Source organism: Acanthochromis polyacanthus, chromosome 2 (genome assembly GCF_021347895.1).
Source record: "Acanthochromis polyacanthus isolate Apoly-LR-REF ecotype Palm Island chromosome 2, KAUST_Apoly_ChrSc, whole genome shotgun sequence".
Taxonomy (NCBI): Eukaryota; Metazoa; Chordata; class Actinopteri; family Pomacentridae; genus Acanthochromis; species Acanthochromis polyacanthus.
This window is the reverse complement of record NC_067114.1, coordinates 37,164,655-37,179,167: the sequence shown is the minus strand read 5'-3', so window position 1 is coordinate 37,179,167 and position 14,513 is coordinate 37,164,655. Positions and strand designations below refer to the sequence as shown.

General features: G+C 41.2%; 1 protein-coding gene across 1 annotated transcript in view; it reads left to right on the top strand.

Annotated features, from left to right (window-relative positions):
* LOC110963990 (anoctamin-9-like) overlaps positions 1–10,558 on the top strand; it is a 34,634-nt gene extending 24,076 nt beyond the window's left edge. The window contains exons 13-24 of the mRNA XM_051937788.1: positions 6–170; positions 2,236–2,272; positions 2,556–2,667; positions 3,267–3,321; positions 3,405–3,502; positions 3,626–3,822; positions 4,952–5,104; positions 8,470–8,614; positions 8,704–8,787; positions 8,879–8,969; positions 9,061–9,173; positions 10,034–10,558. Of these exons, the coding sequence (XP_051793748.1) occupies positions 6–170; positions 2,236–2,272; positions 2,556–2,667; positions 3,267–3,321; positions 3,405–3,502; positions 3,626–3,822; positions 4,952–5,104; positions 8,470–8,614; positions 8,704–8,787; positions 8,879–8,969; positions 9,061–9,173; positions 10,034–10,067 (1,284 nt within the window). The 3' untranslated portion in view covers positions 10,068–10,558. The remainder of the gene's footprint in view (positions 1–5; positions 171–2,235; positions 2,273–2,555; positions 2,668–3,266; positions 3,322–3,404; positions 3,503–3,625; positions 3,823–4,951; positions 5,105–8,469; positions 8,615–8,703; positions 8,788–8,878; positions 8,970–9,060; positions 9,174–10,033) is intronic.
* Positions 10,559–14,513: the final 3,955 nt, after the last annotated feature.

Here is a 14,513-nt window from a genome sequence, read left to right as displayed (position 1 = left end):
TGCAGCTGATGCTGATCATCGGTCTTGCTCATGCTCTGGTGGTGTTTCGAGTGGTGGCTGCCCCCTTGATGTCTGAATGCCAGTGGGAGTTTTTGAGAGACCATGCCAACCCTGTGGCTGTGATGTTTGGTGCTGTGCTGCACTACGTCACAATTCAGATCATGACCCGGGTATGTATGCCTGTGTCCTGATCCTCATGCTGCATTCACTCAAGGTTTGCAGAATGGTAGAAACAGGAATAACACTCATTATCCAAGTCGGAAATAGTATTTACCAGTACTCATTATTCAAAGGTATTTAGTTTTGCAGTCACACCAGATTAAAATGTAGAATACAGCTGAGACCAACATTAATATTTTGACATACAGGGTGACACAAAAAAACGGGAACTTTTTATCAATCCAATAAAACCAAGAGTGTTGGAAGAAAAATATTTTATTCATAGTAATTGAAACCTTAAAACATGTCATTGAAGAAACAATGATGGAATTTTCATTTTTTAATAATTACTTCCTGTAGATGGCATCCTCCTGTACGAATGCATTCTTGAAATCTACCTGGGGCTATCTCAAGAGTAAAGTGTACACGACTCGACCAAGAACTCTGGATGAGTTAAAACCAGGCGTAAACTAACCGTGACGTCACCCGTTGGTTTCAACGCCGAGAAAATGAAGCCCGGATTTTGCTACTTCCTGGTCGCCGTTTTGGATTTTTTGGAGCCAGTGACGTAAAAAGCGTCATCAAACAGACTGGACCGGAGAGCAACTAGGGGCAGGATTGGCTGAGGACTCTCTTATCCCACCCACATTTTACCGCAGAGGCTTCTGTTGCTGTCTATCAAGTATAGCCACGCCCCCTGGCTCCGCCAACTTTAACGATTTATTTAAAATTCAGTATTGATTTATTTTAAGATCGACCACCTGATCTCTCATTTTGACCATGAAAACTAACGGGAAAAAAATCCTGAGCCGTAGAACATCAGTCTATCAAATTTTATTTTTTCCAAAAATGAATTGGGGTCTATGGAGAAAAAGCTTCTTGGAGCCAACCCTAGTGGACGGCGTGATATTGCAAGTTTTTGACACTTCCGGGTTGGCTTCAATTCTGGAGCCAGATGCTACGTCCATTATATATACAGTCTATGGTTAAAACAGAGAATTCAGGATGAAATTCACAGTGTCCCAGCTGAGATGTTGCAGCGGTCAATGAGGAATCTCAACAGCAGATTTCAAGAATGCATTCGTACAGGAGGACGCCATCAACAGGAAGTAATTTTAAAAAAATGAAAATTCCATCATTGTTTCTTAAATGGCATGTTTTAAGGTTTCAATTACTATGAATAAAGTATTTTTCTTCCATCACTCTTGGTTTTATTGGATTGTTAAAAATTTCCCATTTTTTTGTGTCACCCTGCATAATCACAAATAAACAAAGGGGTTCCAAATTTATCCTTGTCTCTCTGTGTTTTTTTTTTTTTTAAATTAAATATAGCACAGTGGTCCATGTTAAGCTTTGCAGTTCTTGTTTAATTCATACAATCAAAATTCATTAAGTGAAAAGTAGGTTTCAAATGTTAATTATCCATTTTTATTAATCCAAATATGTCCAAATGTCTCTCAAAACACATCTCTAGAGATGTCAGAGTAAGTTTTTAAACAGGGTTTATATTGATAAATTGACCACAGATTTGTAATTTATACTACATTATCGTCTTAAAAACAAGTCTGGTCCTGATGCATCCTCCATAATGTGGGCAGAGCGAGAACACATCGTGGCATTGCATCCATACTTGATGCATATTTTAAATTGAAACAGTACGTGAAAAAACTGAATAGAGTAGATTGTTGCACAAACTGCATAGCTTAATGGACGATACTTCACATTGCCTGTATGACCTCCTTATTAGTGTGTGCTTTACGTTGTTTTCAGTTTGAGGCGTCTTTCAACTCTACTGTAGTAAGGACCTGAACAGATGGTCATTTCTGCCCTCTTCAGTAATGTTGACTCCCCAACTAGTAGAGTAATTTTTTTTTTTACCCAAACATGTAGCTATCTGTCCATCCATCAATCCATCCTTGTCATACATTTCCCCAGTTCCTGTCTTTAAACTGACATTAACAGATGGAAAATTCTTCTGGAGAGTCTTAAACAAGTGCTAACCAGACTGCTGCTCTTACAAAGGTCTCCCTGCCAAAACAATAACTTGTGTCTGTTTCTGTCTCCTTTTACCTCCAGGTGAACAAATGGGTGTCCTTCAAGCTGTGTAGTTTAGGTGAACACAAAAACTTTATTCATCATGTTGTGCAGCAAATGATAACAAAAAGATGAAATACAGTGAACATGCTGTTGTTTTCTCCATTGATGGAAAATGGAAAATTCTTTGAAAAACATTGATTGGTGAGCCGTAACATTCTGACTAGATCAAATAAATAAAGTTGATTGTCTAGTAACAATAGTCCATGTCATGGTTTGTGGTATGTAAAAAGGAATAGTCATTAATCATTTTGTCAAATTACTTAACAGTTTCTTTAATGTGTTTCTGTGTGTGTATTCAGAGAAGCTGAACTCGTTTGCTGCTACAGAGAGGAGCTTCACAGTCAAGATGTTCACCTTCCAGTTCTTCACTCTATTCTCCTCTCTCTTCTATGTGGCCTTTTTCCTGGGCAGGTACTCTTCTGTGTCAGTCACAAGCAGTCATAAATAGTGCAATAAATAGTGTGATTAGGTCAGATGTGACTTGTAGGTGTTCACAGCTCCAGACCTATAACTGTGAACAAAAGTTTACATACACTTGTAAAGACCCCTGTACAGTCAAGTTCACACATATTTGGACATTGACACAATTTTCTGCATTTTTGCTCTGTACACCACTACAATGGATTTGAAATGAAGCAGTCAAGATGTGCTTTAAGTGCAGACTTTCATCTTTAATTTCAGGCTATTTACATCCAAATAAGGTGAACGGTGGAGGAATTGCAACACATTTTATTTGTGCCTTCCTCTTTAAGGGACCAAAGTCGAAATGAAGCGCTGTTTTTAGCACTAGAATGCCATAGCTATTGATGGAAGAACTTCAGTGATTTTAGTTATTATCAAGAAAACCATGGAAAATGACTACATGTCTGCTCATAAAAGTCATTTGGTTTGGTGGAGATCACCATGGGACCCTCTCACAACCTATGTGTAGGGACCAGACTCATGTTCAGGGTTGATATAACTGCTGCTTGTTGATATAAAGTTGTTCTTGTGATGCTGTCTTGTCACAGAATAAATGGCAGTCCAGGAAACTATGTGCGCATTGCTGGGTTTCGACTGGAGGAGGTAAGAGGAGTCACCCAAAATTCAGACATTCACACAGCATATCAACTACAGTGTTGACAGGTGTGTCGTGGGTGTCTTTGTAGTGCCATCCAAGTGGTTGTTTGACAGACCTTTTCATCCAGATGGCTGTGATCATGCTGCTCAAACAGACTCTAAACAACGTCTTTGAGTTCGTTGTCCCGTGAGTACACTCTCTTTTCATTCACCTTGTCCTGTAGTGAAACAGTTGGTGAGTTTGTGTGTACTACAGGACCTGATCAGGATCCACTGTTTGTGTCTGACCATTCATTTGTGTGTTTTTCAGCTGGTTGAAGAACTGTTTACGTAGAAACACTACAAAAAAGCTGGAGAGGAAGTGTGGTCATTGCTACAGGAAGACCTGCCGTGATGAACAGGGACGTGTTGAACCATGTGATATCTGCAAACTTCGTGACTGGCTGCGTAACTACCACTTGGCCAGCACTGATGCCTTCAGCCTCTTCAATGAATTCCTGGAGATGGGTACGTCCAAAGTCTCCCCTTATCTGTCTGTCACACCTGAAAAGCTAACTCAGTGGTTTGTAGGTAAATTGTTTCATCACAGAAAAACCTGGAATTAGCTGATTGAGAAAATAATTATTAGTTTTAGGGTCATGCATTATAGTTACTACAGTTCAAGCATAAAAATATTTGAAAATAACTGAATTGCTCCACTGTGTGCTCCAGCAAAAATAATAAATAAATATAATAATTAACAAGGCTCAGCTTTGTTGGAACAGGACATAACCCAGCAACTCACTGCACTGGTCATTGAAATAAATGTGGGCGCATGTTCCCAATATGTTACTTTGTGACATTAAATTGTTGTGGAAAAAAGGTAAAGTTGTTGCTATGAATCTGTTGAGACCTCTGTCATGGTGTTACAAACCTATAAGAACAGCTGTATTTGCACTAATGCACAGATAAATATAAATAAAACAAGCATTTGTACTGTTTAAGTTCATGTATATGTCTATTCATCGATTCAGTCGTCAACCAAAATTCAATGGAATTGAAAAACATTACCTGTTTTTGGCCATCCACAACCTCGAGGTCTATCTACATCCCTACATACACACTAATCTATCTATCTGCACATGCTTGTTAGGACTGATGAGCTGCATTTATTGTGCTTAACTGTTATTATCTGCATGGTCTTTTTCAATGTTTCATGTTTTGCACAATAAACCCCTTTTATTTTGAATATCGAGAGGTTGCCATTGTTCATCTTTGCTTAATATTATTTGAAGCCATCCTCTGCCAAAAAAAATGCTTCAATTCCCTTCAATGTTCACTACATTGTTTGGTGTTATGAACCTGCTTTTGGCAGTTGTAATTTGGTTTAGCATGAATAATCTTGCCTGTTTACTGTTAATTGTGAGAATAATTGTTTATTGAGGGATCAAAATTCACAGTGAATTAGTTATTAGACTGATGCTTTTTTTTTCATTTATGAGACTGATTTGGACACATTGGCTGCACCTACACTACCAGTTTTGCAAATTAGTTTTAATATTTGTCAAATGAAACTGAATGCTACATTCTTTCTGAAATTTTTAAATAACTACATTTCCACATTTCTAGGTTTCTAACTGCTTTCTGTGCCCTCCAGTGATCCAGTTCAGTTTCACCACCATATTTGTGGCTGCATTTCCTCTTGCACCCTTTCTGGCTCTGATCAACAACATCTTTGAAATCCGCCTGGATGCCATCAAGATGGTCCAACTGGAACGACGGATGATCCCTAGGAAGACCAATGACATTGGTGAGCTGTGTGTCTATTGATAATATATGAGCCAGAGTTTCTGTGTGACTTTTGGAATTCTGCGAGTAAGCTGGTATAGCATCTGTTGCAGATAACACCTGAAATCAAGAGTCTAAGTCAACAAAAAAACAAATGAAGGTCACTGAAGAATAGGTTAGAATAAGAGTACAAGCCAGTGTCTTATTGTGTTGGTCCCAAGCCCGGATAAATGCAGAGGGTTGTGTCAGGAAGGGCATCCGACGTAAAACTTTGGCCAAATCAAACATGAGAATCAAATGTACAGTATGACTTCCATACCAGATCGGTTGAAGCTCGTGTTAACAACGATCGCCATCAGTGCTGTCGACCTACAGGGTGCCGGTGGAAAATGGACGACTGTTGGTCGAAGAAGGAGGGGAGGAAGGTGTGTTCGTAGGAAGAGAGAGAAGAGGAACACCAAGAGTCTAGGACTGAGAGTAGGGACTTTGAATGTTGGAACTATGACAGAAAAAGGTAGAGAGCTGGTTGACATGATGCAGAGGAGGAAGGTGGACATACTGTGTGTCCAGGAGACCAGGTGGAAAGGTAGTAAAGCTAGAAGTTTAGGAGCAGGGTTCAAGTTGTTCTACCATGGTGTAGATAGGAAGAGAAATGGAGTAGGAGTTATCTTGAAGGAGTTTGTTAGGAATGTCCTGGAGGTAAAAAGAGTGTCAGATAGAGTGATGAGCCTGAAGCTAGAAATCGAAGGTGTGATGTTCAATGTTGTTAGTGGGTATGCTCCACAGGTAGGATGTGAGGTGGAGGAGAAGGAGGAACTCTGGTTGGACCTTGATGAAGTGATGCAGAGCATCCCTAGAAGTGAGAGAGTTGTCATTGGTGCAGACTTCAATGGACATGTTGGTGCAGGAAACAGAGATGATGAGGAGGTCATGGGCAGGTTTGGTATCCAGGAGAGGAACACAGAAGGACAGATGGTGGTTGACTTTGCAAAAAGGATGGAAATGGCTGTAGTGAATACTTTCTTCCAGAAGAGACAGGAACATAGGGTGACCTATAAGAGTGGAGGTAGGAGCACACAGGTAGACTACATCTTGTGTAGACGGTGTAATCTGAAGGAGATCAGTGACTGCAAAGTAGTGGTAGGTGAGAGTGTAGCCAGACAGCATAGGATGGTGGTGTGTAGGATGACCCTGGTGGTGAAGAAGATGAAGAGGGCAAAGGCAGAGCAGAGGACCAAATGGTGGAAGCTGGAAAAGGAAGAGTGTTGTATGACTTTCAGGAAAGAGTTGAGGCAGGCTTTGGATGGTCAGGAGGTGCTTCCAGATGACTGGACAACTACAGCAAATGTGATCAGGGAGACAGGTCAGAGAGTACTTGGTGTGTCATCTGGAAGGAAAGGAGATAAGGAGACTTGGTGGTGGAATGAGGAGGTGCAGGAGTGGATCCAGAGAAAGAAGTTAGCTAAGAAGAAGTGGGACACTGAGAGGACTGAAGAGAGTAGACAGGAGTACAGGGAGATGCAGCGTAAGGTGAAAGTAGAGGTGGCAAAGGCCAAACAAGGGGCTTATGATGACTTGTATGCTAGGTTGGACAGTAAGGAGGGAAAGACTGACCTGTATAGGTTGGCAAGGCAGAGAGACAGAGATGGGAAGGACGTGCAGCAGGTTAGGGTGATAAAGGATAAGGATGGAAGTGTGTTGACAGGTGCCAATAGTGTGATGGGAAGATGGAAAGAGTACTTTGAAGAGTTGATGAATGAGGAAAATGAGAGAGAACGAAGAGTAGAAGAGGTGACTGTTGTGGACCAGGAAGTAGCAAAGATTAGTAAGGATGAAGTAATTAGGGCATTGAAGAGGATGAAGAGTGGAAAGGCACTTGGTCCTGATGATATACCTGTGGAGGTATGGAAGTGTCTCGGAGAGGTAGCAGTAGAGTTTCTGACTGGGTTGTTCAACAGGATCTTAGATAGTGAGAAGGTGCCGGAGGAATGGAGGAGAAGTGTGCTGGTGCCCATCTTTAAGAACAAGGGAGATGTGCAGAGTTGTGGTAACTACAGAGGAATAAGGCTGATGAGCCACACGATGAAGCTATGGGAAAGAGTAGTTGAAGCTAGACTAAAGGCAGAGGTGAACATCTGTGAGCAGCAATATGGTTTCATGCCAAGAAAGAGTACAACAGATGCAATATTTGCTTTGAGGATGTTGATAGAGAAGTACAGAGAAGGTCAGAAGGAGCTGCATTGTGTCTTTGTAGATCTGGAGAAAGCTTATGACAGGGTGCCCAGAGAGGAACTGGTTTTGTATGAGGAAGTCTGGAGTGGCAGAGAAGTATGTTAGAGTGGTGCAGGACATGTATGAGGACTGTAAGACAGTGGTGAGGTGTGCTGTAGGTGTGACAGAGGAGTTCAAGGTGGAGGTGGGACTACATCAGGGATCAGCTCTGAGCCCCTTCTTGTTTGCTATGGTGATGGACAGGATGACAGACTAGGTTAGACATCAGTCTCCATGAAGTATGATGTTTGCAGATGACATTGTGATCTGTAGTGAGAGCAGAGAACAGCTGGAGGAGAAGCTAGAGGCATGGAGGTTTGCCCTGGAAAGGAGAGGAATGAAGGTTAGTATCTGTGTGTGAATGAGAGGGACCCAAGTGGAAGAGTGAGGTTACAGGGAGAAGAGATCAAGAAGGTGGAGGATTTTAAGTACTTAGGGTCAACAGTCCAGAGCAATGGAGAGTGTGGAAAAGAGGTGAAGAAGCGTGTACAGGCAGGCTGGAACGGCTGGAGAAAAGTGTCAGGTGTGATGTGTGATAGAAGAGTTTCAGCTAAAATGAAAGGAAAGGTTTACAAAACTGTGGTGAGACCAGCCATGTTGTTTGGTCTGGAGACAGTGTCCCTGAGGAAAAGACAGGAGGTAGAGCTGGAGGTAGCAGAACTGAAGATGCTGAGGTTGTCTTTGGGAGTGACCAGGATGGATAGGATCAGGAATGAGTACATCAGAGGGACAGCACATATTAGAGGCTTTGGAGATAAAGTCAGAGAGGCCAGACTGAGATGGTTCGGACATGTCCAGAGGAGAGAGAGTGAATATATTGGTATAAGGATGCTGAGTTTCCCACTGCCAGGCAGGAGGCCTAGAGGAAAACCAAATGTGAAGTTTATGGATGTGGTTAAAGCGGACATGAAGGTTGTTGGTGTGAGAGAAGAGGATGCAAAAGAAAAGACAGGGTTAGATGAAGGCAATTGATTCGCTGTGGCGAACCCTGAAGGGAAAAGCCGAAGAAGAAGAAGAACATGAAACTTTAAACATGCACGCATTGAATATACTGAAGTCGCATGAAAACATTTAATACAGCAGCATGCATGTAATCATTATCTATTGTGTCTGCAGGTGTGTGGACAAAGGTTCTGGAGGCCATTGGAGTGTTGGCAGTGATTGCTAACGGTCTTGTCATTGGAGTGACATCAGACTTTATTCCTCGCCTCGTCTACCGTTACCGTTATGGTCCATGTGCTACCGGAGTTGCTCATACACAGTTGGTCATATTTCAGCTGGTAGAAACACCTGACACATCAACAGACTGATTTTGGTGTTCTCAGCATGTGTTTTGTACTCTTGTTGCAGCTGCATGCAGGGCTACATCAATGACACTCTGTCCACAGCTTTTGTGAACCTGACCGACTCAGGCAGGGTCATCACACAGTGCAGGTGAGATGACTGAAGTACTCTGCTCAGTGCAAACATACTGAGTAGCCATTCACAGATGTGATAAACAGGACAAACTGTCTCTTGTGTGCAGCTACAGAGACTACAGGAACGAGGAATACACTCTGACTTCTCAGTTCTGGTTGGTCTTGGCTGTGCGCTTTGCCTTTGTCATCCTCTTTGAGGTTTGTACTTCAGTTGTGGGTGAAAATGTTTCGTACATTTACACTGGAAAAGGAAAGTTGAATGTTTTGTGTGTTTTGTGTGCTCCTGCAGCATGTTGTGGTGGTGTGTAAGTTCATAGCAGCCTGGTTCGTCCCAAACAATCCCATTCAGGTGAAGAACGATCGTCTGCATGACAAACTGGCTCGACTGAAGGAGGAGTTTCGGTAAGTCAGCATTGAAACAGAATATGTTAAAGCATTAAATAGACAGTCAAGCTGTGGGAACACTATCAGAATATCTGGTTATATTGTAACCTTTGCTGAAGGAAAGAACTCTCCCTCCGTTCTGTTCAATCAATCAAACTTTATTTATAGAGCACTTTTCATACAAAGAATGTAACGCAAAGTGCTGTACAACATTTTAAAGCATTAAAAACAAAAAGACCCATCCCACCCTCCCTCCATATAGGTGCACAAGCACACAGACACACACACACCCACGCTTTCATATTTCCTATATACAGGGAATGCTCCCTCTTGATTTGAAACAGTTGAACAGCTGATTTTTTTGTTTAGGAGCTAGTTGTGCTGAAAATATTTTCCCAAAGCCCAGACATTTGTTTATTTAACATGAATCCACAACATTTGTCACCTCGCAGCACTTAATACAGTAAGATACATGTGTTAAGAATTTTAGACAGAGAACTGAGAACCCAACAATCAAAAGTTGCCTTTGGATTCTCTGAGCAAACAGTGGCTGTGGGAAGGAACCAAAAAAAAACCCTAATATAGGAAGGGGGTAACAAACCTCAGTGAAGTTGGCCTAGACTAGCTGGACTCGGTCTTGTCTGCTAATCAGGCAATGTTAGCATGTTAACACACTCAAATAAAATGGTAAACATGCAAAACATTGCAGCAGTAAAACTGTTACCATGCCATTATTAATAATGTAAGCACATTTCCAACATCTGTTTCTTCTTGCATAAACTACAGTTGTAAAAATAGACAGCAGTTTATGTAAGGAACACTGTGTGGTTCCTCACCCAGCTCCTCATCTTATTTGGTAATTTTTTTTCTCATTTTAGGGAAATGAAACGCAGCATGTCAACAGATGTCTGATCTCTCAAAGATTACATCATATCTGCTTCTAACTGGCTGATGTGTGAAATGGAATGATGGAATCTTGTTTGCTTAATTCATATTTACTGTTGGAACACCAGTCTGGCCTGTAACCCAACTACAGTATTGCATTAGTTGTTGTGTAAGGATATTATGGGAGAGTTGTTTTCTCCTGCTGACATGCCACCACACACCCATCCCACTATATATGACCAGCAGGGGATTTCTTATTTTATCAAAGGGGGAAGCATCTCTTTGCTACAACACCACCAACCAACACACAGACCCATGTGCATTAGAGGTGGCAGGTCAACATGGAGGATACATTTAGTAATTTTACAAACAATCCCTCAATTGCTGTCTGCACATAACACAACATCTGATGTTTTTGTATTGCACTGTGAGGAGATCTTATTTTTGTCATTTACGTAACATGTACTATTATGAAGCAGGCCCACGGAGTTATTTTAATAAAGGAACAGCTGAACGTTTGTCGTCCAGTGTTTTGTGCCAGTCAACATAGAGAACTCTAATCCACGACATATAGTCAGAAAGACAGGACAGTAAACATAAGGTAACTTTCAATAAAACTTAAAGGACAAGAAGGAAGGCAAAAAATGCATCAAAAGGCTGCTGAAGAGTCCAGGACTCCAGAGAGGAAGTTTAAAGAACTATAAGTCTAACTTCAGTTTTGTCTGAGTTTTTGGCTCCAGAACAGTGGATCCCTAGCCTAGCCGCGCTAGACAACCCACGGCAACGAATTTAATTCTCTGCCAGGGTGGGTCTAGTTACCCTCCATAAGGCTTGAGGCTTGATTCTCCTAAAACTGGCCGGACTAATCACCATGAAGTGTAGAGTCAGAAGGCGGGCGTAATGAAGTGACGGCAGAGGCGTGACGATTCTGACAGAAACAACCAGCGCACAATAAACAGTTATCTTTCGACTCGGCTTTGGCCACAGCCCTTAAAGATTTGAAGCTAAAGTTCAACTTGAAAGATAAACAAAGGACGGCACTGAAGTGTTTCATTGAGAAGAAAGACATATTTGGACTTATGCCGATGGGATATGGCAAATCCTTACTATACCAGTTGGCTCCGCTGTTTGGGAAGCTAATGGGACTTAGCCACAATCCGCCGGTGCTCTTGGAACTACGTCAGCCTATTCGTTGCGTTGATTGGTTGCATACCTACCCAATTGCTGCAGAGGGATTTGATAGACAACCTTTTAGCCCGCCTCCCTCCCTGTCGAGCTTCCCAAGACCCTTGTGCCGTCAGAAACATGGGTGTAGCATGGCTAGGCTAGTGGATCGCTGGAAGTTCAGTCAACCCAGAATAGTAGCCTCAGATAAGCACCAAGGTGGGTAATCAAAAAAGGACGTCATCAGTGGAGCTTCAGAACCATAATTCATTACAGCAATGGGTCAATAAAGAGCAGAGTGTCCATTTTAATCACGTTGAGATGAAAATATGAATTCTTCTCAGAGAGGATCATGACATGCATTTTAAAAAAAACATGAGTGGAGAAAGGAGTCCATAAATTAACACTGTTAAATTTTATACAACATACTAATTTACCTGACTTGAATTTTCCTCAATGGATGATAAAGCTTGAATCCTGTCATGTGTTTTCTTTCATTCTTAATATATTTATTCAGCTGGATGCAGACAATGACAAATGAAATGTAAAATATGAATCAAACAGCCCGGGGCGGGTAATGGTTAGGAGTTGGTCAAGACAGACGTGGATTAACTGGTCAAATTTAGTCCAGATTTTAGGATCATCACTCAAGTGATTCTGCTTTTCCTTAATGTTCTGATTTTAAACTGTTCAATTCACTGTGTAGGAAGTTCAGTGCGATAGGTAGGGAGGTCAGAAGGCCGCTGTGAAGAATGCAAATCTTCTTGTCCAGAGGTGTGGTTATTCTCACAGTGGACACTTTATGAAGCTCATCAGATTCTGGTGAAGGTAGGAGAGTCCTGTGGTCTCAAGAGAGCCGTGAGTGGTCCTTCAGTAAACATCAGATCTGCTGTGATAAAAACACAGCTTCCAGATGCTTCACCGTCTTGATGCAGTCACTCCCAGATACGTTGTCATACGCATTAGAATCTTTGGACTGATCGTGTCTTTGAATCTGCGGTTTCCACTTCAGAAATGGGCTAGAAAGGGTCTCCGTGAGGTCACACAGTCAGAGGGAGACAGAGTGTTGCTGCCACCATTCAGTGACACAGAAAATTACATTTTGTATCTGATAATATGCATATTCTGTTTGACCGTGCTGGCGAGCCATAAATTAAACATTTTATGACAGACTAAAAATCTGACCACAGGATGGACTCTGGACATGCCTGGTTGAGATGAACATAAGGAACACATTTTTAGAGAGACAAGCTAACAGGACTCCTTCCCTTCTTCTCCTCCTCTACATCCTGGCTCTTCTCGCCCAGATTTGCCTCCATAGTTGTGCTGCTTCCTCCTGTGGTATCTGATCTGAGACATGTAGTACTTCATAAGTTAGTAGAATGGAATCTGTTTTGTTTGTTCTAGTATTTGATATGAGTTGCTTATTATATGCAGTGTCTGCTCTGGTGTGGCTCTTTGTCTCTGACCACAGATGGAACCTGAACTACATGTGTGTCTAATTCTACCCATGCCATTGGAATGTGTTCTCCTGTTGGAGGAATCTTTATAAGGGTTCTTATGTCCAAGAAGTTGATTTAGGGTCTTCAGGAGCTGTAGAGTTTGGGGGGTTTGTTGAAGATGGGGGGATCTTTGAGACACAGAGCCTGTGGGCTGATCGACTGAAGGTATAAAAGTGACCTGACTTCTTTGTTCGGGGAGAGATTCTTATTGACTTTTGGATCCTCCACAGGCAAACCATGGTGCCTGTTCAGATGCTGTCTTTTTATAATAAAATTATATTATATCAAAAGCAACAGTGTCACCGGACGTGTTATTCAACCTCTGCACATCTAAGATAAACCACGACACTCCTCAGCTTCAAGGTGATTTTATGTTCATATTTTTAATCCATATCCATATTTCAATCATATGATTGAAAGGAAAATAAATACAGTTATTCTGTTGTTGTGCGTGTTCTTTTGTTGTAAATATCTTTAGAATACAGTAAAAATGAAGGTGAAAATGCAGTTAACTCCACCACCAAGATGCAACATCAAGTCCACTGATGATCAGACTGCAGAATGGTCTCGATTCATCCTCAGAAGAGAAGAATGAGGATGAACAACAAGGAAGGGAGGAAGAGAAGGAAAAGTAGTAGGAGAAGAAGAACAGAAAAAGGAGAGGAGGAGAAGAAAAAAGAACAATGAAGAGAAAGGAGAGAAGAAAAACACAGGAGCAAAGAAGGCAGAATGAACCAGAAGAATGAAAAGGAGAAGAAAGAAGATGATAGAGGAAAAGAAGAGAATGAGGAAGCATAGGAGGAGGAAGAGATAAAAACAGGAGTACCAGCCTTCTGCTATTAAACAAGAGTGAAAGAGGAGGACAAAGAAGGAAACAAGGACACAAGGAAGAGGAGGAAGAGAAAGAAGAAGACAGAAAGAGGAAGAGACAAAATGAGTAGAAAAGAGGCAGAAATGTGTTGATTTAATCCAATAATAATCAATAGGAAGCAATAAGTTGGAATATGGAAATAGAAACATGGGTAGATATGAGCAGCCACATCTCATTGAGATGTGTTTTAGGACTTGAAACATCTTTTGTTAAGACGCCCCAAGATTGATTTCTGAGTCGAACCAGCTGAAATTAGTGAAATGAGATGAGGCTCTACTCAGCTTGACTTAATGAGGTGTTAGCAGGTTAACAGCCAGGAAGACTCAGGAAAAGCTTTTTATGGCTGAATTACAGGCGATCTTGGTTAAAATATATCTAAAGTGTACAAAGCCACATTCAGCTGTAAAGGTAGACATTCTGGCTCTACTGTGACACCATTAAATTAATTGGAAACACTTCACATTTATTTATATTAATAATAAATACTAAGAATTGTGATATATGTGTTGACATCTTTCAGAAGACTCAAGGACTTCTTTAGAAAAACATCAGGTATAACGAGAGTAATTTAGCCTCGAGAGTCCTGTTAGGATAAAAAATCAGTCGATTACAACTGAACTGAGTCATTTAACTGTTTTTTATAGTTGTATATGGTGTATGCTGTTGACATCAGGATTAATATTTCAAGGACTGCTTCATAGTCGATTCTAACTTTTAAAAAATTCGATTGAGGACAGGCTTGTGATCTGAACTAAATCTAATCTGTCTCTTTTATTGTGAGTTAGAAACTCTCCAGAGTGGAAATAAAATCTTTTGTAAATCCCCAGTTTTAATAACATCTGGGGGAACACAGCACATTGATGAGCTAAAAGAGGCTGATCAGGAAGAAAAACGTCAGAGGGGAGCTCATCATATCTGCATATCTATGGGAGCTCC